This window comes from Lagopus muta, chromosome 15, assembly GCF_023343835.1.
Source record: "Lagopus muta isolate bLagMut1 chromosome 15, bLagMut1 primary, whole genome shotgun sequence".
In the NCBI taxonomy this organism is placed as follows: domain Eukaryota; kingdom Metazoa; phylum Chordata; class Aves; order Galliformes; family Phasianidae; genus Lagopus; species Lagopus muta.
Window position 1 is genome coordinate 7,719,975 of NC_064447.1, and position 25,385 is coordinate 7,745,359.

Below are 25,385 nucleotides of genomic sequence, written 5' to 3' on the forward strand. Positions count from 1 at the left end.
AAATTCATTTTAATTTAAATCCAAAGGCACAGAGGTTTGACTTCCATGTAGACTGTTGTCCTCACAGCACTAGCTTGACAGAGTCAGAGGAGCTGAATTACTACATTACTACATCCACACCCACTTTCATGCCTTTTTTGACTGCTGATACAGGACAATATAAAAACATTCTAGTCCGTATCGTCATCAGAGTCAAAGGTATCTAGCAGAACTGAGATGATAAAATGTGACAAAGAGAGAAGAGTAGGCTGGAAATGTTCTTACTTCCGAGTAAAGACTGTAAATCTGGGTCCTTGTTCCTGTACTTTGAAAACTAGCATTTTACTTTATGAGAAGATTTGGAAGATGTAAATAAATTTAACCATGGAAGTCCTCTGGAAGGTGGAAAGTTACCACTGCATTCCTGCTTCCCAAGAGACAGAGCACAGCCAGGATGGCAGTTCTGCTGGTCAGAAATGTCCCCATATGAGATGTTCCTGCTACCCTGTTAGCAGGGATGCCTCCAGCAGTGCCAGCTCTGGTCCCATTGAATTCATGGGAAGTTTGAACTTAGAGGTCATATAAGGCAGTATAGTTCCCTTATACTCCAGCATTGATGTAACTTGCTTTAATGCCAGAATTTCCATAGAGAAAACTACTGTATTTTTGTTGATAGCTTTTCTTGTTCTTGTACCACATTATAGTTAATGTTTTTTGTTGTTGTTGTTCTTTAAGTATGAGCAGACTCCCTGCCAGCCTCAGTTCTCATGAATGTTCAGGCACTGCCATAAAAAATGTTTTACAATTGCCTTAAATGGCCCAGTGTCCAGTCAAAACAGAATGGGACAGAGATACATCTCTGATACTGCGTTCTCTGCATGCTAAAGTCAGGTGGAATCAGAGAGACTGTGTTCTGGGATATTTACAGAGCCAGGCAGACTCCAGTCTTGTTTTTATACATGACGTACGTCGTATGGCAGAAGGAGCTCACCAGTTACCTAGCTTTTTTTGTGTTATTTTCTTTCCCCTCAGAGGTGAATCTGGCGCTGGCAAGACAGAGAACACCAAAAAGGTCATTCAGTACCTGGCCGTTGTTGCTTCATCACATAAGGGCAAAAAGGACACCAGCATCACTGTGAGTGAGCTCTTCTGTATTCAACTCTCCTTTTTGACTATTGGGACTGTATTGAGCTTATTGCTAACAGCAATTCAACGTTTGTGGCTTGCCAAATAGTTGACATATTAAGAGTACACAATTAGGTCACAGCTCTGTGTTTATGGAAAAAAAAAATCTTTTGTTTGACATCCTCTTAGGCATCAAATCAGAATGTTCTTTGTTAGAAGAGAAATATTCATAGCTTTCTATATGCATAGCACCTATTTATATCATAACATGAAAGACTTAAGTTCTGCAAGGGCTGGGGTCCTTATTCTACCCTTGGCCCCTGGAAAATAAGAAGTTTGGAAAAGCTTTTAATTAAAATATTATCCTTATATTACAACACAAACACAAAAAATGTAAAACAACTTTTAAACTCCTAAAGTATTGATCACTTTTGTTAGTGGGCATATTTTCTTGCAAGGTAGCTAAGAGTTCCAAAATATATCCTATTACTTCTTTTTGCTCCTTTGACACAGGAAAATGTTGGAAGGCAGATTTTAAATAAAGTACTTTCTTCAAAATTTGTAATAACCTTACCTTAGTGATTAAAGTTCATCATTTTGCTCTGAACTGTAATATTAGCTTATGTCGACGCAGTTCTCTGAGATATTGGTGTGGCTGAAGCTCTCACCTGTCTGCTGTTTTCATTGATGGAACTCCAGGTCCTAAGTCATTTCCAGCCCTTTTTATGCTACTCAAATACTCCTGGAAAAAAATAAATAAATAAATAAATAAAATAAAGTAGCAATTTACTTTTATGACAAAAAAAGCTTAATTAAGGAAGAGATGTCAGTGTGTCCCAAGTGCAAGTCTGAGTGAAAAATAAGGAATTAGTAGCATAGTGCAAAACAAAGTAAAAACCTCACAACCACACTTGTGCTGGGTCTTGTCTGTGCTATATGCCTACATATACAAAACTCCAAAGCACTGCCTTGCCTCTTCCACCGTGAATAACTGTTGTACTTCAGGGAAGGGGAAGAAGTAGATGTCCCCCCGGGGCAGTACTTTCTAGAAATCTGTGATTCAAGTTGTTGGAAACAGCCCAATATCAAAGGCATAGTTTTTCTTTGTTGAATGTTTATGAAAAAAAAAGCTTATTTCATCCAACTGAGTCCTTCTCAGTGGCTGGGGGAAATGAACTTGTGGTTTCAGGGCCATTCCACTGAGTATGTAACTGTAGTTGCAGCTCGCTCCTCCAGGGAATTACATGAGTCTCAGGATTAAACTGGCTCCAAGACAGGCGCGAAGGCAAATATCCACCAGATGAAGGTTGAGAGAAAGTCGAAATTGCTCTATAATGTGTTGACAAGTGGTAATTCAGTGCCTAGGGCTACTGACACTGCAATTTCAGTCATTAAAAAAATAATCAATAGCAAAATGCCTCCACTGCACCAGAGAAGAGCTGGGGATTTACCATAAAAATATCTGTTCCTGCCTGGTCCTGGGAGACTGACCTGGGACTGAATCCAAATCCCATCCCTTTACTTCAGGTCTTTTTTTTTCTTTTTTTCTTTTTTTTAATTCAGTTAAAATACTCCAATACACTACTTGTATTTGTACTCTTGGTATGTCTGCAATAGATTGTTTTTCTTTGTTTTTCTAGTTTATTTGCATGGAAACTGTGTATTGGTTATTTTAATACAGGAAAAACGATAAAAATGTCTGTGTAATGGAAATGATACTGACACTTGTTTTATACCACATTATTCAATACAGCAAGGTCCATCTTTTTCTTACGTGAGTAACTTAGACTGTTTGATGTGTGTTTAAGGCACTGAGTGTAGATCTGCATGCTATTGTTGCACCTCAAAAATTGAAGAGATTTTGTTGAAATATGTTGTATGATATGATGAAAAGCAACAATAGCGCCAAATGCTCTCACAAATCAGCCCTAACTGTGTCAGGCTCCATGATGAAGAATGAGGTCTGACACAGGCAGGGTCATCTCTCAAATATCACTCTCTTCTATATGTGTGTGTTTAAATTGCCATAGTTTGAATGAAATTTCCCACGATCCTGAAAGAGTCACTCAGCCTGAAATTGAGCAATGCGATTTCTGAATGAAAATATCTAAATGTTTTCCGTACTTCAGGTTGAACTTTCTAGGACTGTTGTGAAATAATTCCTAAAAACTCACATGTTGATTGATTTGTTTGGCTGCATGCTTTCCATTTGATATTGCTTTCAATTTTACATTTTCATGTAACTGTTGAGGACTGTTCACATCCGCAAAGGTTAGCATGCTCCTAGCTTGCTGCTGTAATGTGTAACAGAGCAGTTCCCACTGCAGCGTGTGTCTGCAGGTATGTTATGGCAGTTTGTAACAGGCCCTCGTGGGCCCTCCTGCACTGTGGTGTGCCATCCAGCATATCAGTACTTTGGGAATATAGGCAGGTTTGCTGGCATATACTGTTCGTTCGTGTGCCAGGCAATTTTTTGTATTATCCTTTTTCCGCCATTCTGATTGCTGGTTCTCAGACCAGCTATGACAAAGTGTTGCCCCTTAATTTATTTATTATTCATTTGACAAGCTCTCTGACAAAACTAAATTCATTGCTGACCCAAAGAACTCCATGGAGTTCAGTGGACTTTCTTCATGCCCTAGCTCTCCAAACATCTGTACTCTTGGGAAGGTCCTCGTTCTGTCATTTGTAGATAAGTTTAGTCATTTGTTAAGAAACTCTTGTTTTTTTATTATATTTTTGAGGTAACTCTCATCATTCCCATATAAATCACAAGAAATTCAGAAACAGTTATTCAGAAGGTTACCGGTTTTGCACCCTAATTGGGAAGAAATGTCATTTTCCAAATTGTTGCCTCTGGATTCAACTTAAATATTGACTCATTTTTATGTTAGAATGATTTAAATGGTATCATATTATCCATCAAGGACTTTTTTCTGGTGTTATTCAGCATGAGTTATTTAAAATGGGGCATGCTACTGTAAAGTAGTCCACAAGTATGGTGAGAAGAAGCAAATGTGAAAGTAATTTTATAGCACAGAGCTAAATGAAAAGTTAAAAAAAAACTGTCAAACCATCTTAGTAAGCAAAGACTTTTTCAGCTTCACTAGTTTGTTTATAAATAGGAGTATTAAATGCATGCTCATTTCATTGCATGATGTGTTTCCACTAGCAATTACCAAGCACAATTAACAACATAATAAAAGGTTTGTGTGTTTGCATGAGAATTCATTATCTTAGTTTGAAATAAATCAATGCACTTCCATTTTTTAACTTAAATAGCCTTGCATGGATCATTATTAATAGACTTGGTGAAATCTGCTTTGTAGCTTTGTGCTGCATTACATTAAAATGATTCCCGGCAAGTTATTCTAATTACATCGTCATTTGCTAGCAAAGGATCTCGATAAACTAACTTGAAAAAGATATGCTAGAGGTTCCTTTAAGAAAATCTTTTTAAAAATGACATTAAACTGAATATATATATATATATATGATTTGTCACTGAATGACCCTCTTACTAAGAAAGACCAGTCATGATGCTAAACAGATTAATAGACTTTGATCTGCCACAGGCAACTGGGCTGTAAAAGGGTCATGTATACAGGACAGCACTTGACTGCACAAATATATAAACAGAGATTAACAGGGAATGAAAACAAATCCACAAGCAGTGCAGTCTTCAACAAAAAAGTTAGAGGCTTAAATTATCTTTCTCCACATTTTTCTCCAGCGTACATGAACTGTTTTTAAATAACTAATTATGAAGTTCAGGGTTAACTGAGTCTGAATGAATTTTAGGGTGAGCTGGAAAAACAGCTTCTACAGGCAAATCCTATTCTTGAAGCTTTTGGAAATGCCAAAACTGTGAAGAATGACAACTCCTCCAGATTTGTAAGTAGGAGAAATACCTTTGGGTCTACATTGTGGGGAGGTACACCATTCTTTAAATCAGTGTACAAAGAATCACCCTCTTTCTTTCAGTACTTCTCTCTAAAAAGCTTCTCTAAACCAATCCCTTTGAATTACTGTTTAGAACTTCTCTCTGAAATAGGAATTTGGCCTTTAACAGGACTAAAAATCAATCTCAGACTTGACAGTACCATTGTTCTGTCACAGTTTATCCGTCTGTGTGTGGCCTTGCAAAGTCAACTACTGCTCCAGGACATATCATCATCCTCTAGAAATTTGAAAAGAAAATCTGTACTTCCTTTTTCTTTGCACCACTGTTGAGCATGCATCTTGTTGGAAGGCATTCCTGTCATTTAGCAAGAGTTGTTAATGACTTAAATGAAAGACTACAAGAGAAAAAGCATCTCACATGGATTCACATTAGAGTAACAGTAGATGGGAGCTGTAACTACTTGATGTTACTTTTTGTTGGGAGTGCTGGCAGATGTTCTTTTTCCCTGCAGGCCCTTCACTCCTACCTCTGCTGACTCTCTGCAGAGGTATCCCTCAGATCTAATATTACTCCCACATTGACCATTGTCAGAGTTCATTTCAGCCTGGTTGTCCTCGCAGGAGGGAATCGAGCATGATACTCTTAAGACGATGATGTACATGTCTCACTGAACAGCATACATGCTAATGTTGTAAAACCCCACATAACCTAAAAGAACAGACCAACCTAGGTCTTCTTTTCCTTCACAGGGCAAATTTATCCGCATCAACTTTGATGTGACAGGCTACATTGTTGGAGCAAACATAGAGACTTGTATCCTTTTCTGTGAACAGCACTGGAAGCTAACTAGGGTTAGCAGAAGGAAGAAAGATAAACAAGCTGCACTGCATGTCTAAGAAAGGCAAATATTGCTGAGGCTGGTATAAACAAAGATGGAAGGAAGTGGCTCCATTTATGCTGGTACCAGATTCTCAGTTTCTCTTACTCTTGTGCTTACATTTTCAGATCTCCTTTTTCATCTATAGGAAAGTGTGCTATTCTCCACATATAGCTTCAGAAAGTGGAGGAGATTGATTTGTGGTTGAGGTTGCATGTGATCTTGAAAGCTATGCAGTTGTTTCGTTTCACATCACAGGTACAATCCTGCATGGGTCAATCCAGTTCCCTGTCATCTACATTTCCAAATATAAAAAGATTTGAAACTTTCCTGTTTCTCATCAGTGCTGTTACAGAATATTTGGGAGGAGGGGGAAGAAAAAAAAAAAGACTGAGAATGTGGCATTATCCCTACAGTTTATCCAGGAGCTCAGAGGATGTTTCCCATTTCTCATGCCCAGGTTTGATATTCCTGCAAAAATTATGTATGCTGCACAAGGATAGATGGATTCCAATAAAAAGTGCGGAGAATAACCTGCTGAGGGAGAACTCCAAACGATAATACAGCTTAGTAGTTTATGTCTGCAGCATAAATGGTCATCTCAATAAAAGTGATATACTTGTCCCTACCCCTCTAAGAACTTGATAGCAGGAAAAATAAAAGAGACAGGAAAAGCTAAATAACATGGTGCAGCCAGAAGAGCTGTCTTTGGATGCTCTGTAGTTCTTCTCCTTTTGTGTAACTGAAGGACAGTTTACCTGAATCTGCCTTGATCTTTGCATGTTTTGTTAAATCACCATGGTCAGAAATTACTAATCTGGGAACTTGCATAACTGAAGTGAAGCAAATATTTTGCTGTTGCTGATGTCCCATATGGCATCAAGCAGTAGATATTTTCAGAGAACTTGTCTGCTCTGGGAACTAAATACAGACCTGGTCATTCAAGTGACATACCTAGAGCTATATATCATTGGCTCTGATGTGGGTTTTTTCCAGGAATAAAGTACAAGTATTTCAGAGAAATTAAACTTAGATTGACTTTACTTGGCAAGTACTGATGCCTCTTCCCAGGGTTATGTTTATGAGATAGTGTATAAATGGGCATGTAGCTAAATTCCTCAGTGCTGCATTGCTCATCTTTGCAAAGAGGAGCTGCTTGCTCCAATAAATGAGGAGAAATTAACATACAGCTAAAAGGATCTTATCTGTTGAATGTAACATCAAACAACAAACAGTTTAGCTTTCTGCACTTATTTTGAGAAGTGACCCATACAGAAAAAATGGGCTATATTTTTTCAGGTCTTATCTGAATTTTTATCTATAGCGTTATATCATTTAAAGTGTAAATCAGCTACTGATGTCAAAATACTTAACGCTGCTGCCAACTACATTTTTAGTGTTTTAGTCAGAAAAGTAGACAATAAATAAAGTTTGCTTTTACTGCTTCTATAGCTACAATATTGGCCTCAAAAAAGTTTTTAGGAGCCCCACCCTATGATAAAAGAATCGTATTTGTGAAATTGTGAAAGTGAAGTAAATGTTGTTATGAATACCATTGTTACATGTTTAACTTTAGAAGCATGCATGACTATTGCAGAGCTTACTATCATGATTACCAGCTTTTATCATACAGTATGAGGTAGGGAATTCATCTACTCCTCATGGTGATAATTAAACCAGTACTAGTGATCTCAACACAAAATTAGAACCAAATTCATGTTAGATAAGCTCATGGCAAAAAATTTAAGCAATGCTATTAGTGGCTCTGAGACTGAAGGCACAATTATGGAAGGACCAGAATGTGTTTGTTTGTTTGTTTTAACATACTTGACAAACAGATTTGCTTGAAAAATCCCGTGCTATTCGTCAGGCCAAAGATGAGCGAACATTTCATATCTTTTACTATTTGATTGCTGGAGCTTCTGAACAAATGAGAAGTAAGTCACTTGCTAATGATCTCATTAAACAGCATGAAGAATAGCTTACCTATGTGATTTATCTTAATATCTTAAAGAGAATGTTATTCAATTCTTTTGATAAACAAACAGCTCTTTAGCCATAGAAAGTAATTCTCTTAAGTGAACTGTAAAAAAGTTTAAACTTGTTGTCTGTTTAAGCCAGGTGGTTTACAGTTTATTGTTATTTTTCAATTGACAGCAGATATAAACTCATTGATCTTGAATGATATCAAGATGAACAAAGAGGAGTTGTGTATTATTTTTTACACACACACACAAAAACGGGGGTTCCAAATATAAGTATTGGCTAGCAGTTTCACAATCAAGAGAATATCTTTCTCATAGCTCATGTTTACACTGTGAAACTCATAGTTTCATAACGTCGTGGTGAAAAGTCTAAGTGGATGAAAAAAATAGGAATTCAATATAACATCAATTGGAACATCATGGCTTCAATACAACATTTTTCCATACATGATTGACTGAAAGAATGTATAAAGCAATAGATAACTTTACATTTTCCCTAATATTTATGCTAAGAATCTGTTGCTGGCCATTGTACGGAACTTAAGAGTTTTTTGGTTTGGACCCCTTTTGTTGTTACCTGGTTCCATTCTTATTATTATTCAGTATGAATGTGCAGGTCTAGTGGGGCAAGAAGAGAGAGAGAATTTTGACTAGGTTACATACAGAAGTAAATGTAATATTTATGTCATTAAGCTGACACACTTACACTTTTCTTCTTTGTCTTTTAGATGATCTGCTGCTGGAAGGCTTCAACAACTATACTTTTCTATCTAATGGTCACGTTCCTATTCCTGCTCAACAAGATGATGAGATGTTCCTGGAGACCTTGGAAGCCATGAAAATTATGGGCTTTACTGAGGAGGAGCAGACAGGTGAGAACTGTTAGCAAGATCGTACTCTGCAAGTAATAATATAGACAGATCCAAATGCACTGCAGTTCATTCTGTCCAGAATGACCACTTCGCAAAATAAACATATGAATGTAGAATGTTACTTCACATAATTTTTAAATGAGTGGATCGGGCTCAAATTCTGTGATTCTCTGAAATAACTCATACTTTTGTCCACTGTTCCAGAGAAAAAGAAAATAAACATGAACAAACAACTAAGCTACCTTGAAAATGTGGGCCTGCCACAGGCATCAAACTAACCACCATTTACCCCTCACAGTTCCGGGGAGAGTGTAGGGGTTTGTCTGGTGCTCACCAGCGTACATCGGCATGGCTGCAGCCGCCATGCCTCAAGTGACACCTGGTGGCAGAAACTGTGTCACGCCATCACTCCAGCCTTCGAGCAGCTTTGTCAGCCAGAACTGATTTCTGTTACCTGTCCCATCTGCATCAGTGCCCGAGGGTTCTAAGAAAAAAAATGCTTTGCCTTGCAGGACAGTAGTACAAATCTGTCTTGGTAAAGTTAGATTGTGGTACTGACAAAAACTGCTTCGTTCTACAGCCAGAACACATGCTTTGGTGTTGATAGCAGCACTATCCATGACATCAAAATGACTTGTATTGCTGTCTGAACCCCTTTCATTTCATGATTTAAAATACAAGCCCATTGGGACAGTATTGCTCTCCTGTATGAGTCTACCAAATGAACAAAATGACCTCTCTAGATTAATATGATCTCATCTGTAACACAGCAGCAGATTTTACTACCTGAGGTTAAAAGGCATGAGATTTCTCTACATTTTAAGAGTTAAGTGTTAATAAATTACTGCTTTGTACTCACACTAATCCTGTGAATATTTGTACACTATTCATTTGCGTGAATGAACAGCCACATACTGCACAGCCAGAGCTTTGGAATTGCCACTTGTTCTTAAAGCTGTTGGAAACTCATTGATATGTTTGATTTTAAAAGCAGAGATAGAGATTCTCAAATGACCAAGCATAGGCCACTCTGACTGAGAGATGAATTCCCAAGATTTGGAGGTCTACCTGGGGATGCAGCACATTTTGCAGATGCTGGCGTTCCCTTAGTGGCCCATTTATTCAATTGCACTGATTATTTGAGCTGCACTTCTGCAAGCTCTCAAACTATTGCAGCTTATAGCTGTCTTTTATAGCAAATCTAGATCTTTCCGTGGAAGTATAGACTACCAAAGGCCACACAATGAACTTTAATTATTGTAGAGAATGAAGTTTTCAAAATGTGTCCATTCCATTCCTCACTTATACTGTCTGCTTATCTTACAGCTATATTGAGGGTTGTTTCGTCTGTCCTACAGCTGGGCAATATTGTCTTCAAGAAGGAGAGAAACACTGATCAAGCTTCTATGCCTGACAATACTGGTATGATTTGTCCATTTAAAAAGTCAGTTCACATTAAGAAAGTAATAAAATAGCAGCTGAGGAAGCACTCTTTATCAAGATTTTAAACTGTTAATGTGTATGTGCTTCACAGGTCTTAAAAGATACGCCATACTTAGAATCAGTTCAATATTCATTACCTTTTTTGGTAATCTCGAATCCGTAAATTGATCATCAGTGAATTCCTTGGTTGTATCACGAATAATACTTTTACAGCAAGTAGCATCTCTTGCATGTACAACAGAGGAGCTTTTAAGGAAGATAAACTACATTACATAATTGTTGATTTGCTTGTATTCACACTAAGAGAAAATTCAATCTGAAATATAAAATATAATATCACTTTTTTATTCTAGCTGCTCAAAAAGTTTGTCACCTGATGGGGATTAATGTGACTGATTTCACAAGATCTATTCTAACCCCAAGGATCAAAGTAGGACGAGATGTTGTTCAGAAAGCTCAGACCAAAGAGCAGGTACCTACTTGCAGTCTGCTCTGCTCTTCTGGAGTTATTTTCCCTTTCTTCTTTTCGTTCTTACATCACATCTAAAGGGAATCTGTTTTCTTTCTCTCTTTGCATTATCCTTACTTAAATTAGCAGTTAATTTGATTTGTTCTTTTACTTAGAATTTTCTTTCTTTCAGGCTGACTTTGCCATAGAGGCTTTGGCCAAAGCAAAATTTGAACGTCTTTTCCGTTGGATTCTAACTCGTGTAAACAAAGCTCTTGATAAAACTAAACGACAAGGAGCTTCTTTCTTGGGGATCCTTGATATTGCTGGATTTGAGATTTTTGAGGTATGTGCTGTGGGACACAAATTGGTTAAACTCCTTGTTGTCGTCATGCTGTAGTTCGGAATGCAAGATAACAAATATCTAAATTCAGAACCACATAAACAATTTGATTCTCTCAAGCTGGATGGCACTACATGGCCAAGACAACCCACAGGACTATTCTACTTGGAAGGGCTGGGAACTGGCAGCATCACTGCTGGGCTTCTGGGGGACTCTGTGTTTAGAACCAAGGTCTGGTCTTTATGGTTTATTGGACAGGTCCCACTTTTGAGGTTTACTACATGTGATCTTACTGTAAATTTGCCTTAAAATACAAAAATATGGATCCTTTGAATTACAGTAATCTTTAAAAAAAATAGAATATAGAAATTTTTATCTTGACATTTACGTTGCCTCTTTTAGGTGTCTTTCTAACATCAGAAATACAATTCTTTTGTCCTCTTCACAGATCAATTCCTTTGAGCAGCTGTGCATCAATTACACTAATGAGAAACTTCAGCAGCTTTTCAACCACACAATGTTTATATTGGAGCAAGAGGAATATCAACGTGAGGGCATTGAATGGAATTTCATTGACTTTGGCCTTGACCTGCAACCTTGCATTGAGCTAATTGAAAGACCGGTAAGTTTGTATTTGTATAGATGGGACACTATGTAGGTTTCATCAGGGTCCATTATGTATCAATATGAGAAGCATTTAAGATATTTCAGATTGTTGTTGCCTGGGACGATGAGTAACAAAGCAAAAAGAAGGTGGTGTTCTTTCTTTGTCTCCGGCTTTCATTATACTGATCTGGTATTGCTTATGTTGCAGACCAACCCCCCAGGCGTCCTAGCTCTGCTGGATGAGGAGTGCTGGTTCCCCAAAGCCACTGACACTTCCTTTGTGGAGAAACTAATTCAAGAACAAGGCAACCATCCCAAATTCCAGAAGTCCAAACAACTCAAGGATAAAACTGAGTTCTGCATACTGCACTATGCAGGAAAGGTATGAGAGAGAATGAGCCACACTGACTTACAGAACTTTGTTTCTTTTTTACTGTTTGACCAACAATTAACCAATCTTGTTCTCCTATTGATAGGGATGGCTTTAGTTATATAACGTATATATTAAGGGCTTCAATTACAAAAGATGGGGAATAAGATTCACACAACATTCATGTGCTTTAGCTGTGCTAAGCTCACATGAAAACAAAAATAACCAGCACTGCGGTTTTGAATATCCAAGTAACTTGGATTCCTCTCTAGCAAACAGATTTTTAAAGGCATAGTGGTTCCTCTGCAAGTCTGTCATGTGTATGTTTGCAAAAAAAATCTCTTTAGATGGAAGTACATGCAAGAACAAGTATTCAACTCAGCTCTCAACTATAGAAAGCTTTTCAAATCTTACTAGTTTTTAGATTATTTTATGTTAGAACAGTGCCCTGTGTTCTTGGCTCTGCCATATTTCTGGCAAAACAGATTTTTGACCCAGCATTGTTTTCTGTAGGTTACCTACAATGCAAGCGCCTGGCTGACAAAGAACATGGATCCACTAAATGACAATGTGACTTCTCTGCTAAACCAGTCTTCAGACAAATTTGTGGCAGACCTTTGGAAAGACGGTATGAATCACAACTCTAAACCATTAATGTGGTTTAAAGGGAGAAACTTGGACTAGAACTGTTCTGCCAGCTCTCCCTTAGGAGTGGGCAACAAGCGTGAAAATGATAAGAGTGGAAGAGATTGATCTAAGAGACAAGAGTACTCTTTTCTAAATAGTTATGAAAAGCATATTAGATAGCTAAGTACTATCAAAATGATTTCCTTACTTAACACAATAAAAAATATTCATTATGCTACTATAATGTTATGGAATATATCAGACAGCTCACTTAATACACTGTCAGTGCTGTTATGAAAGACTGTGTGCAGTCCCTAACTTACATGTTCCTCTCCCAAAAATTCTACTACAATTCTCTTCAGCAAAGTTTTATCTCAAATAAACTCAACCAGAAGAATATCTGTATGTATAGAAAACACTGCATTTGTTTAAAAATTTTCCATGGATCTTTAAGATGCATACTACATGATACATATTTAATGGTTGTCACACATTGTGACACAACCTACTAGTAGGGATACTTTGCAGGACTGTCCTTGTAGAGCAGCCATAAAATACGTGCTGTGCATTCAATTGTTCCATTCTTCCACTAGTTAACAAAAACCCTTATTTTTGAGTTAGACAGAAGTAGGCTATTTACTCAGAAATATCTTCTAATGCTTTCATTAGCATGCTTCAATTGCATCAAAAGTATTTTGGTCCTCTTCTGGAAGGTGCACTTTAGCAATGGCAGCGAAAAGTGTAAAGAGGTGAAGACAATTTATACAAGCATTCCCACTCACATGTTCTTTTTTATATTGCAGTGGATCGTATTGTTGGTCTAGACCAGATGGCCAAGATGACTGAAAGTTCACTGCCTAGCTCTTCCAAAACCAAAAAAGGCATGTTCCGTACTGTGGGCCAACTCTATAAGGAGCAGCTGACTAAACTGATGACCACCTTAAGGAATACCAATCCCAACTTTGTCCGCTGCATCATTCCAAATCATGAAAAAAGGGTAAATATCAAATGTCAGACTCTTGGCACACTATTAGCAGAACTGAAAGATGTCTTCAAATGTAGATATGTGCTAGCAACATCTTTGCAAATTTCTACTGTGCTAAAGATACTTTTTGTTTCCTTTTCAGGCTGGCAAACTTGATGCCCATTTAGTGCTGGAGCAGTTGCGCTGCAATGGTGTCTTGGAAGGTATTCGCATCTGCCGGCAAGGGTTCCCCAACAGGATTGTCTTCCAGGAATTCCGTCAGCGGTAGGAATCCGTTGCTCAGCCCTTACGTAGGGTTTAAAAGGGCTTGTATACTGTTTGCCTGTACAAAATAATCTGACATTTTTCCACCTCTCTAACATTTGTGTCTTCTGGCAGATATGAAATTCTTGCTGCAAATGCTATTCCTAAAGGATTCATGGATGGGAAGCAGGCTTGCATACTGATGGTAAGGAAAACAACTTTGATCCTATTGATAATCAGATCTACATCTCTTATATAAAAACTGTTGCGAATGAAAAGAATGATAATTTTTAATACTCTAAACTTCAGCACTGGAATTAACAAATATCCCTGTTTCCCTCCAGATCAAAGCACTGGAACTTGATCCCAACTTGTACAGAATTGGACAGAGTAAAATCTTCTTCAGAACTGGTGTTCTGGCACACCTGGAAGAAGAGAGAGACCTGAAGATCACAGACGTCATTATTGCCTTCCAGGCTCAGTGCCGAGGCTACCTGGCCAGAAAGTAAGAATATGTACTAACAAAAAATATATATTTGGCAGTGGGTTATCTACAGTAGCTTTAGTTCTCTGCATAACAAACTGAAGATATTCAGACGTTTTATTATTAGCTAATTTTGCTAGTATTGCTTTACAATTCAACTTGTGTTTCAGTGTTTACCTAAAAGAACTCATTTCTTGCCCAGAAGTAGCTTACTAGTATAGTTACAGAGAAGCAATTACATTGTGAGGCTACTTAAACTCTCCATACAGGAAGCATTCTAGGCAACAACCCATCATTTAAATACATTTCTACTAGTAGGACAAGGTGCATTATAGCCTACAAATGGAACCTTTTGCACTGCTGCAATATAAATAGCAGTACCACTGGCATTTGTAAAACAAAACATCATTTCTTACGCAGTTAGAGCATGAAGCACTGGAGTCACTTGGCACACTCTCAGTTACTACATATCACCAAACTATTAACAGCAATAGCCTTTTTCTGCACACTACCAAGGCTTTCAAAATTGATGATCAAATAAATTTAAACATAATAGGTTTCAACAGAGATAACCAGTGTGTGCTCTCAATGCCCATATACTTCATATCCAGAACTATTGGCACAAACCAAAAAGTATGCATAGTTACTGAGCACAAAAAGAAACAAACAAACCAAAAAAACCCCAAAGACTAAATAAAATACTGGAAATCTAAACAGATCTAAACACTTTTTCTTGAGAAAGCAGAGGTACTGTTTAAGTGACAAAAGAACTTGTGCAGATTTCTCAAATCGCAGGGTCTCATGCCATGGCTTCTTTGCTTAATATGTTTGTCTTACAATCTGTATTCTCAGACTAAACAAATTTGCTTTGTGCTTCTTATCACAGGGCCTTTGCCAAGAGACAGCAACAGCTGACTGCGATGAAGGTTATCCAAAGAAACTGTGCTGCTTACCTGAAGCTGAGGAACTGGCAATGGTGGAGACTGTTCACCAAAGTGAGTAACTGCTGTCTGTGAATCTCAGCTTTACAAAAGTAATGGACTGCACAAGATAACAAGTCATGTCAGGCACCCTCCCTGCTCAGCTCATCACAGATGACAGCAAGAGCTTCATTAGCTTCACAGAACTTTGGATTAAAAGACACTCTGGATATTCTTATAACACTTAACTTTAAAGTTAGTTTTATCTTGGGATGAAAAACTAATTAAGCAGAGATCTACGTAAAATTTAGTATGACTATTTTAGTTGCCCAAAATGAAATAATTTCACACAAATTGATAATTAGAACAAGAACCAGAATGTTGTGAAACGTGCGGTAATGTGGACTCAGGAGTTCCCTAACTTCCTTCTAGCCACTCAAACAATTTAAGTGTTTTCCCAGTGAGTGGAGAGGCTTGGTTGTTATTCGCAAGAATGGCTTTCTATGCAGCAGTTATAGCCTCTGTGCATTCTCTGCGCACAAAACCAGCCTTCTAGTCTTTCAGCAAGTGATACTACTGGAACTAGAGGTGCTCACGAGACTTCAAGAATGAATGCAGAAATGGTTATGAATGCTGCCAGGGCTTGCTGGTTTAAAGATGTTTACGCCAAGTGTGGTTACACATTATTTGCCCACTACCTGAACGGCAGCAGGTAGTGCTACCACCAGCACCAGTCATCCTGACACCATTAAGTGCTGTATTCAGTAAAATAAGTTGCTGGTATGATTCTTAATTTTCTTTTTGTTTTCAGGTGAAACCACTGCTACAGGTCACCCGCCAAGAGGAAGAAATGCAGGCCAAGGATGAAGAACTGCAAAGAACAAAGGAAAGACAACAGAAAGCAGAGGCTGAACTGAAAGAACTGGAGCAGAAACACACCCAGGTGACTGACAGATCTAAGCCTCTCCGAAATATTAGCCACTCTCTTACAGTTTCCAGAAGCTATTAGGATAAAGAGGTCTGTTTTCTTTGTACTTACCATTGTATTCATAGCAATGGTCCAGAACAAAAGTTCAGTGCAAACTCCCAGTAACTTCCGCAGAAGCCTGGTATCTGCAGAAAGACTTGTGGTACAGCTACCTATATGTATATTATGACTAGTAGAAAGACTCTGTGGGGACAACTTGCAATCTAAATTTTAACTGCCTATACATTTTATCTCCATAGCTTTGTGAAGAGAAGAACCTCCTTCAGGAGAAACTTCAGGCAGAAACTGAACTGTATGCTGAAGCTGAAGAGATGAGAGTCCGTTTAGCTGCGAAAAAGCAAGAGCTGGAAGAGATTCTGCATGAGATGGAGGCCAGAATTGAGGAAGAGGAGGAACGCAGCCAACAGTTGCAGGCAGAGAAGAAAAAGATGCAACAACAAATGCTGGTAAGGAAGCATAAGCAACAAACAGACACAGTAACTTGTATCTCAGAGAACAGCAGGAGATAGGACCTGAGGTTTGCCAATGCAAGACCCTGCTATGCAGCCCTTAGTAGAATGTGTTTAATGCCACTGAAGTAGTAACAAACAGATTTATGCTCTTTCATCCAGAATTCTTTATACATCATCTTCCTCTACCCCAATTTTAAATTATTTTCTGTAAAAAAAACTGTTTCAGTAAATCTTTCTAAGTCAAAAAGTATTACAGATAGTCTACTTCTTAGTAAAAACAACCAACTCTGTAACATACCCCACACAGACTGACAAACATTATGCATTGCCTGTAATTTAAATTGTATTTTATTTCCAGAATTCATGATTTCTTTTTCCCTTCAAAGGACCTGGAGGAACAGCTGGAAGAAGAAGAAGCTGCGAGACAGAAACTGCAACTTGAAAAAGTTACAGCAGATGGCAAGATAAAGAAAATGGAAGATGACATTCTTATCATGGAAGATCAGAATAACAAGCTAACAAAGGTAAGCATCGTGGGCCCATTTTCTTACTTTGCAAAAATAGTCCAGGATGAGAGAAAATCTCTTTAGTTAGATGAGGAAAGGGTATACTTCTGATTATTGAGTTTCATGTGTAAACATTTACCAGACCAGCAGGCCAGCCTGTACTGAGTAAGTTTCTGATAAGTAAATTTCCATGCTTTCTTGAATAATTCAGAATTGTGAAAAATACTAGTATTGAGATCCTCTGTGGTGACAGTATCTCAAAGAAAATCTCTACAATAGTCAAGCACAGTCATTGGAACATGTTTGGTTGAAAAGCTAAGATTTCATGATTAAAATTGGAAGCAAACATGTATTCAAGTACTTCTTGAAGGGGACACTCCTCTGAATATGCTCTTCACTTACCAGCCAAAGTGGGTGTAAGATTCTAATAACAGCTGATTAAAGAACATGGGAAATTTCAATACTGCTTTCCAGCCCCTCTGTACTCAACAAATTGAAACGTACTGCTACAATCTCACAGTATGCAAAGACAGTATACTGGACATTTTTTATTTGGTATAGAGATGCTTCATGATAACCGATGACAGACACTTCTGTTAACAAACTATTTTACTCTTCTTCAGGAAAGAAAACTCCTTGAGGAAAGAGTAAGTGACCTAACAACAAATCTTGCTGAAGAGGAAGAAAAAGCCAAAAATCTTACAAAGCTAAAGAACAAACATGAATCTATGATTTCAGAACTGGAAGGTAATATGAACAGTGATGCTTTATGTCAGATATTTGCTTTGGTACATATAAAAAATAAACAACAATAAAACCCTACAGAGAATCTGGAGCAAACTTCTAAAAGCTATGTGTTATCCACTTTCATATGCTGAAACCATTTTGTGAATGACAATCTCTGAAACCCCAAGATGCATAAACCATAGATAGCTTTTCTTTATACATATAAATAGTAGAGGAGTGGAATTTGGGGGAAAAAAGTGTTTCTGGAGAAAGATAAATATATATATTTTTAGTGGCTGGAAATAAGTGATGATAGCAAAGTTTTGCATGTTGCTTCAGAAAGACAGTAACTTGCACTTAAATATATAGCCTCACTGAAGACCAGAACATTTTTGCATCCAAGTTCAAGATCAGATGATAGCTCCTTGCACTAGCCCACTCTCATGACCCAAATCTTTACTTTTTCAGTGCGACTGAAAAAGGAAGAGAAGACCAGACAAGAACTGGAGAAAACAAAGAGGAAGTTAGAAGGAGAGTCAAGTGATCTGCATGAGCAAATTGCAGAGCTCCAGGCACAAATTGCTGAGCTGAAGGCACAGCTAGCCAAAAAGGAGGAAGAGCTGCAGGCTGCTCTAGCCAGGTATTTGCTCCTGAATCTGCATACAAGTTAAAAATCCCAGGCTGAAACACATATCTCTTTCCAGACACTGAGTACATCCTGCCTGACTTTCTGCTGAAGATACTTACGCTATTGTTTTTTTCATGAACAACTTAACCTAGCCCAGACAGCAATGAAAACACTTCTTCCCTAAGGCCTTGATAATACTGCCAAGTAAAGAATAAAAAGTAGCAACACAGTTGATAGGCAAAAAGCATAAACCACGATTCCTACTGAAGTAACCATGTACAGCTAAGTATTTCCAGTTTATTAAGATTAAAATCGCACCTTGAACATAAACCTTTAATCTCTATACACTGATGTCCTGAAAATGAAATGATATTTTTTAATACAGAAAATTAAACACTTTTTTTCCAGGCTTGAAGAGGAAACTAGTCTGAAGAACAATGCCCTCAAGAAGATCCGAGAATTGGAATCTCACATCTCTGATCTCCAGGAAGACTTGGAATCTGAGAAAGCTGCAAGAAACAAAGCAGAAAAACAGAAGAGAGACTTAGGTGAAGAGCTGGAGGCTCTTAAGACAGAGCTTGAAGATACTTTGGATACCACAGCCACCCAGCAAGAGCTCAGGTATGGAGACTTTGCCCACAGATGGAACAATTCTGGACTTTCATAGTGATAGTCTCCAACATATAGACAATCTAATTCAGGTTACCTAGGCTATTTTTTTTTTCCTGGAACTAGTTATCTAATTGTCTGTCTTAGGCACCTTAATAATTCAGTCTTGTACTCAACAGTCGAAACTCTTTTCCCCTGATGTTTCATGCAGGAAACTCATTTCTGTTAACTGATCTCAGTACAACTTCTTCTGATCTTGTCTGTCATATATCCTGTGAAAACTACCTCACAGAATTTCTTTAAGTTCATTTTTGCATTATCTCTCAATGTGATATAACTTGTAATTAGTCTGACTTTACAACTATGTTGGAGTGCCATTTTCCCAGTGACTGGAACACTCTTAGGTGCTCCTCTCCATTTATGTACGTCTTCTTGCAGAGCAAAGCGTGAACAAGAAGTCACTGTGCTGAAGAGAGCTCTGGAGGAGGAGACTCGAACTCATGAAGCCCAAGTCCAGGAGATGAGACAAAAGCACACTCAAGCTGTGGAAGAACTAACAGAGCAGCTGGAGCAATTTAAACGGGTAAATAGCAATCCATCCTACTGATAACCACCCACTAAGTAATACGAATTCCTTTTACAAAAACTCTTTCTTCATGTTTGTAGGCTAAAGCAAACTTGGATAAAACCAAACAGACACTCGAGAAAGATAATGCTGATCTGGCTAATGAAGTCAGGAGCCTGAATCAGGCCAAACAAGACGTAGAGCACAAAAAGAAGAAGCTGGAAGTACAGCTGCAAGATTTGCAGTCTAAATACACTGATGGAGAGCGTGTCCGGACAGAACTCAATGAAAAAGTTCACAAGCTGCAGGTAAAAGGGGGGTTTGAGCTTTTACTATGACACCTTGGACTTGAGTAGACCAGTTAGACTAAGTTCATTGGAAATACATCTGGGGGAATCCTTGCCTTATTGACTTCAGTTGGGACACTCATTTTTTTTTTCTTTTGGGTGGGGTTCAATTGTAAGGCTCCTATTACAGTTATCACACCATTAAACAATTACAGCCACTCATGGAAGTGAGAGTTGTTAGTCTTACGATTCCCTGTGTTGTGTAATGCCACCACTGTTTCAGTGACAGTGCTGCATATTTTACAAAGATCCTGTTTGTTTATTGCTGTGTGGTGGTGAATGTCAATAAAAATAAGGATTTTGGAAATTGATTAAACTGCATTAAACTCATAAGATGCATCCAGAAAAATGAAAACAGAAGTGGAATGCTTACTTATTTGTGATTTAGTTCCCAAAAAGAGAACAACTAAAAATATTTTTAAGTAGCTCTTTGGTAGATTTGCAATGCCCAGCAATACTGATCAACCACTGTTACAAGTTTGTTCATAGCAGCAGTAAGCTTCTCTCACTAATTGTAAGTTAATTGATAAATAAGAAAATATATCCAAAATATATCAGGTTCTCTCAAACCTGAAAAGAGAAAGGAAAATACAGGGAAATCCTCATGCCCTTTTGCAATTCACTGGAAGTTGAAGGAAAAACAGGAGATGAATTTTCAGCATTTCTGCTATTCACCTGAACAATACTATTTTTCACAACTGAATTCCTAGAAATGCTGTCTGTTACTGTGGTATATACAATATATTAGCATTGTCTTATGAATAGAAACAGGCTATGATATATAGTAATAAAATGCTAAGGTAAACTCCAGACAAAAAACGGTGTCTTAATACATATGTCACAATGTGCAGACACAACATGCAGACACTGTAGATTTTCTGTGTAGGATTTAATGCCACAGAACCCCACATATTGTCCAGAAGAATTGCTACAAAGTTTATGATTCTCCTATGAACTAGAAACACTTTTAGTGCTCAAGATGGCTCAAAAAGCATAGCAGCATATTCAGAACCCCTTCAAACATTGAGACTTTGATTTAGAGCAAACTAAGCAGAGGAAGTTGTTAAAGTTGCACAAAATAACTGAGTGTTTTTTCACTTTGGTCTCTCACAGATTGAGGTTGAAAATGTTACCAGTTTGCTCAATGAAGCAGAAAGCAAGAATATCAAATTAACTAAAGATGTGGCAACCTTAGGATCTCAGCTACAAGACACACAGGTAAACTTGTATGTAGTAACAGCTCATCTACAATTTCAAGAAATGCTGTAAGAAGACCTCAGCTAATGACTGTCTTGCTGGTTGATGTGATTACTGTAGGAGCTGCTTCAGGAAGAAACACGGCAGAAGTTGAACGTGACTACAAAGCTGCGTCAGTTAGAGGATGACAAGAACAGCTTGCAGGAGCAGTTGGATGAAGAAGTAGAAGCCAAACAAAATCTGGAGAGACATATTTCTACACTGACAATACAGGTATCAGTGCCATACCTAAATCATTACCTCTATCACCAAGTTGTGTCATTAATTCCAGAGGCTTCAGACAGGAATCCTAGCACAATATATAGATCTTCAGGAACTTGTGTTGTTAGCCCAGATGGCATCAATGGAGACAGAAGACTTCTTTATCTTCTTCTTTATGCTGAAGAGTATCTTTACCATAAAGATATATTTAAAGAGGTCCCAAGGCAGTTTTTCACACTTGGCCTGTATGTGCATAGTAGGCAAGTAGTCTGCCTGGGTCAAATTAGAGGTTCTGTGGTCTTGGTTTTCTCCTACTCCCCTTCTGTGCCAAGCTTTGTTGTCACTGATATAACGATTTCTTCTCTGAATTCAAATTTCAGCTCTCCGATTCTAAGAAGAAGCTACAAGAATTTACTGCTACAATAGAAACTATGGAAGAAGGTAAAAAGAAATTCCAGAGGGAAATTGAAAGTCTCACACAACAGTTTGAGGAAAAAGCTGCTTCTTACGACAAACTGGAAAAAACCAAGAACAGACTCCAGCAGGAGCTGGATGACCTTGTGGTGGACTTAGATAACCAGCGTCAGCTGGTCTCCAACCTGGAGAAGAAGCAGAAGAAGTTTGACCAGGTGTGGATTTAAGATTCTCCTTTGCTGTGCTATCTCCTGACTTCTCTGTGACTCGCAGGGAATCAACTAAAAGATGATAGTGAAAGATAAAGCAGTGTCAAAAAAATAAACTTGAATTAAACATATCATATAGCAGTTGATTAATGCATATAAATAGAAATTAAAATGCAGATTTCTCTTTGTCATTATCAACTGACAAGAAAGTTGTAACAGAAGAAAACCTTATACTAATATTCCTATGTTAACACTATCATTTTATAGATGCTGGCTGAAGAGAAAAACATCTCTTCAAAATATGCAGATGAAAGGGATAGAGCAGAAGCTGAAGCTAGAGAAAAAGAAACAAAGGCTCTGTCCTTGGCCCGTGCACTTGAAGAGGCATTGGAAGCCAAAGAAGAACTGGAGAGAACAAACAAAATGTTGAAAGCTGAAATGGAAGACCTCGTTAGCTCCAAAGATGATGTTGGCAAGAATGTAAGTTTTGGGCTCAGAATGATTTTCACAATAAGTTAGAACAGCAGCTAACTAACAGATAATTGTTTTCAGTGTGGGGAGCTTTCTGTAGCACACAGATTCATTCAGCAAGATCAGGTATTTTGTGCAGAACTCCAAGTTTGTTCCATTTGCATCCAAACCTTCAAGGGACTTGGCAAAGTAACTGTAAGTTACTTTTATTCTTAACATGGCTTCAAGCCTGAAGATGGATTTCTAAGACTGGAAAATATTAAAGACTTTCTAATTCATTTAGTAATTTAATAAAGAACTTTTAAGTGGTAAACTGCAGGTCTCATTTTAGTGATGTGACCTTACCACCAGCTTAACATGTACTTGTATAGCTGCAGCAAATTTCCACTGTTACATTACCGATCACTTCTTTTATTACAGTGATAATATCACTTCTAATACGAACTAACTAAATTCACTGCTGATACTTGACTGATTAAAATCAGTACATAATAAAGTGTAAAGAATCTCAGGTTGTTTCAAGGGAGACTAAGTATACAAAAAATGCAATTAACTCAAATTAGCTCATTCACTGTCTGCAGCTGATATTTTCAGATGTGACCTATATAGAAAATAAGCTGGGTTTAACTGGATTTATTTTTGTATAACAAATCTATTTCATTGCTTAAAAGGTCCATGAATTGGAGAAGTCTAAACGGACACTTGAACAGCAAGTAGAAGAAATGAAGACACAATTAGAAGAGTTAGAGGATGAGTTACAGGCTGCTGAAGATGCCAAACTTCGGTTGGAAGTTAATATGCAAGCCATGAAAAGCCAGTTTGAAAGAGATTTACAAGCCAGAGATGAACAGAATGAGGAGAAGAGGAGACAACTCCTTAAACAGGTATCATTTTACCATTACACAGTAACAAAACCAAAAAACCTGAATGTTCCCAGGCTCATGCCATTAGTAAAGCACTTCACTATAATAAGAAAGCATTATATATATAAAGATAGCATAACAGTATTATATTTTGCATTTCAGTAGCAAGCACACAGTTGCTAACAGATGTAGCAAGTCAACACTACAGTCAATACAGTAGAAAACACGTGAATTATTTTCCCTAGCACAGTAAATACTTTTCCTGTGTTCTTAGAGCAAGTGAAATAAGACAATTTCTGACATGTCTGCCTTCCTAAAGTACATGAAATAGATACCAAAGTATTGGAAAGGCAAACAGACAGGACAGAGCCTATTTGTACAGTAGCATTGTTACAGCAAGGAGAAATCCCATAGTCATCTTATTTCCAAAAGTACAGGCCCACAATGCGGACTCCTTTGGAGAATCTTCAATTTTTGAAAATGGAAATGCATTTTAACTGCTAGTAATATCACAGTTAATAGACACAGATTATGCAGGTTATCCAGACTTACACAGTGTTTAAGAGTATTGAAGAATGCTTTCTATACGTGTCTTCTCTAACAATCAGCTCCACGAACATGAAACGGAACTGGAAGATGAGCGGAAGCAACGCGCCCTGGCAGCTGCAGCCAAAAAGAAGTTGGAGGTTGATGTCAAAGATCTAGAAAGCCAAGTTGATTCTGCTAACAAAGCTCGGGAAGAAGCCATCAAACAACTTCGCAAACTACAGGTATGTAAAACCCACAAATCCAGCTTTTTCTACTCTTCTGTCATATGCTGACAGATAAACAAAGAATTGGAATATTCATAAAGATTAAGATGGCATACCCGCAAACATGCAAGGGAAATAAGGTCAATAGGCATTACAAAAACTACAGCACACAAGTGGAAGCATCACTCTCTTTAGAATAATTAAGAGTCTCTCAGCATATGCTAGCTGATCTCTACAGAAAATACACAAAAGCTTTGTGATTCTACTATGCTTGTGTCCTATTATGTGCACATTTCTTTGCATTGATGTTGTTGTAAAACTGGACAAAAATAAACTTTCGTTATTCTTTTCAACAAGGCTCAGATGAAGGACTACCAACGAGACCTGGATGATGCACGGGCTGCCAGAGAAGAAATATTTGCTACAGCCAGAGAAAATGAGAAGAAAGCCAAGAACCTTGAAGCTGAACTCATCCAGCTTCAAGAGGTAAAATGGAAAACTTTTAAAGCAGTATTACACAGAATATACAAGATCTTCAGTAGCTAGACAGAATTGCATTGATATGATATAATAGCTAGAGATGGAAAATTAAAAACAAAATTTGTAATATGTTTCATGCTCTCCAGTGGCGTTGTTGAATATCCATCTGAGCATAGCCAGGTCAAGCTCACCTTGGAGGAAAGCACAATTCGGGTTTAAAGGGAAATCAACTCTACGATCCAATACAAATTGTTCTCAATAGCTAGACATTCTTCCCAGACATTTATGATTTAAGAGTTTATTCCATTAACCAGACAACCAAGCTTACACCAGTTTTTGAGAGTTCATAGTTGTGTAACTTTGTGAGAACACTTGCTCATTTCTTTGCTATGCTGCATTTTTCTTCACTCCTAGGATCTGGCTGCTGCAGAGAGAGCTCGCAAACAAGCAGATCTGGAGAAAGAAGAGATGGCAGAGGAACTTGCAAGTGCTGCTTCTGGAAGGTAAGAATAGATTGGATTATTCACAGAGCTATAAGCATGCTGCTGAAAATTGCATGGTTCCCAAAAGAAGGTGTATTCCTGTCCCAACAGATATCCAGTCTTAACAATACAACATGTATGCATCTGAATGGTTTCGCTATCTGATTTTCTTTTCCTGGTGAATCATAGGTAGTTCCTAATAGCTTTATGTGTGTTCAATTGGT

General features: G+C 37.8%; 1 protein-coding gene across 3 annotated transcripts in view; it reads left to right on the top strand.

The window, feature by feature from the left end:
• MYH11 (myosin heavy chain 11) overlaps positions 1–25,385 on the top strand; it is a 55,918-nt gene that overhangs the window by 23,941 nt on the left and 6,592 nt on the right. For 2 of the 3 annotated variants that reach the window (XM_048961802.1, XM_048961804.1), the window contains exons 5-37: positions 1,012–1,114; positions 2,858–2,878; positions 4,906–4,998; positions 5,758–5,821; positions 7,724–7,822; positions 8,599–8,742; positions 10,069–10,164; positions 10,539–10,657; positions 10,827–10,979; positions 11,425–11,598; positions 11,791–11,964; positions 12,466–12,580; positions 13,383–13,576; positions 13,707–13,828; positions 13,943–14,012; positions 14,152–14,312; positions 15,178–15,286; positions 16,023–16,154; positions 16,439–16,645; positions 17,038–17,175; positions 17,781–17,904; positions 18,352–18,523; positions 18,920–19,132; positions 19,559–19,703; positions 19,787–19,993; positions 21,146–21,250; positions 21,350–21,502; positions 21,871–22,119; positions 22,381–22,593; positions 23,256–23,468; positions 24,056–24,217; positions 24,557–24,685; positions 25,094–25,182. In XM_048961802.1, the coding sequence (XP_048817759.1) occupies positions 1,012–1,114; positions 2,858–2,878; positions 4,906–4,998; positions 5,758–5,821; positions 7,724–7,822; positions 8,599–8,742; positions 10,069–10,164; positions 10,539–10,657; positions 10,827–10,979; positions 11,425–11,598; positions 11,791–11,964; positions 12,466–12,580; positions 13,383–13,576; positions 13,707–13,828; positions 13,943–14,012; positions 14,152–14,312; positions 15,178–15,286; positions 16,023–16,154; positions 16,439–16,645; positions 17,038–17,175; positions 17,781–17,904; positions 18,352–18,523; positions 18,920–19,132; positions 19,559–19,703; positions 19,787–19,993; positions 21,146–21,250; positions 21,350–21,502; positions 21,871–22,119; positions 22,381–22,593; positions 23,256–23,468; positions 24,056–24,217; positions 24,557–24,685; positions 25,094–25,182 (4,662 nt within the window). The remainder of the gene's footprint in view (positions 1–1,011; positions 1,115–2,857; positions 2,879–4,905; positions 4,999–5,757; positions 5,822–7,723; positions 7,823–8,598; positions 8,743–10,068; positions 10,165–10,538; positions 10,658–10,826; positions 10,980–11,424; positions 11,599–11,790; positions 11,965–12,465; positions 12,581–13,382; positions 13,577–13,706; positions 13,829–13,942; positions 14,013–14,151; positions 14,313–15,177; positions 15,287–16,022; positions 16,155–16,438; positions 16,646–17,037; positions 17,176–17,780; positions 17,905–18,351; positions 18,524–18,919; positions 19,133–19,558; positions 19,704–19,786; positions 19,994–21,145; positions 21,251–21,349; positions 21,503–21,870; positions 22,120–22,380; positions 22,594–23,255; positions 23,469–24,055; positions 24,218–24,556; positions 24,686–25,093; positions 25,183–25,385) is intronic. The other variant, XM_048961803.1, reaches the window with a different exon arrangement.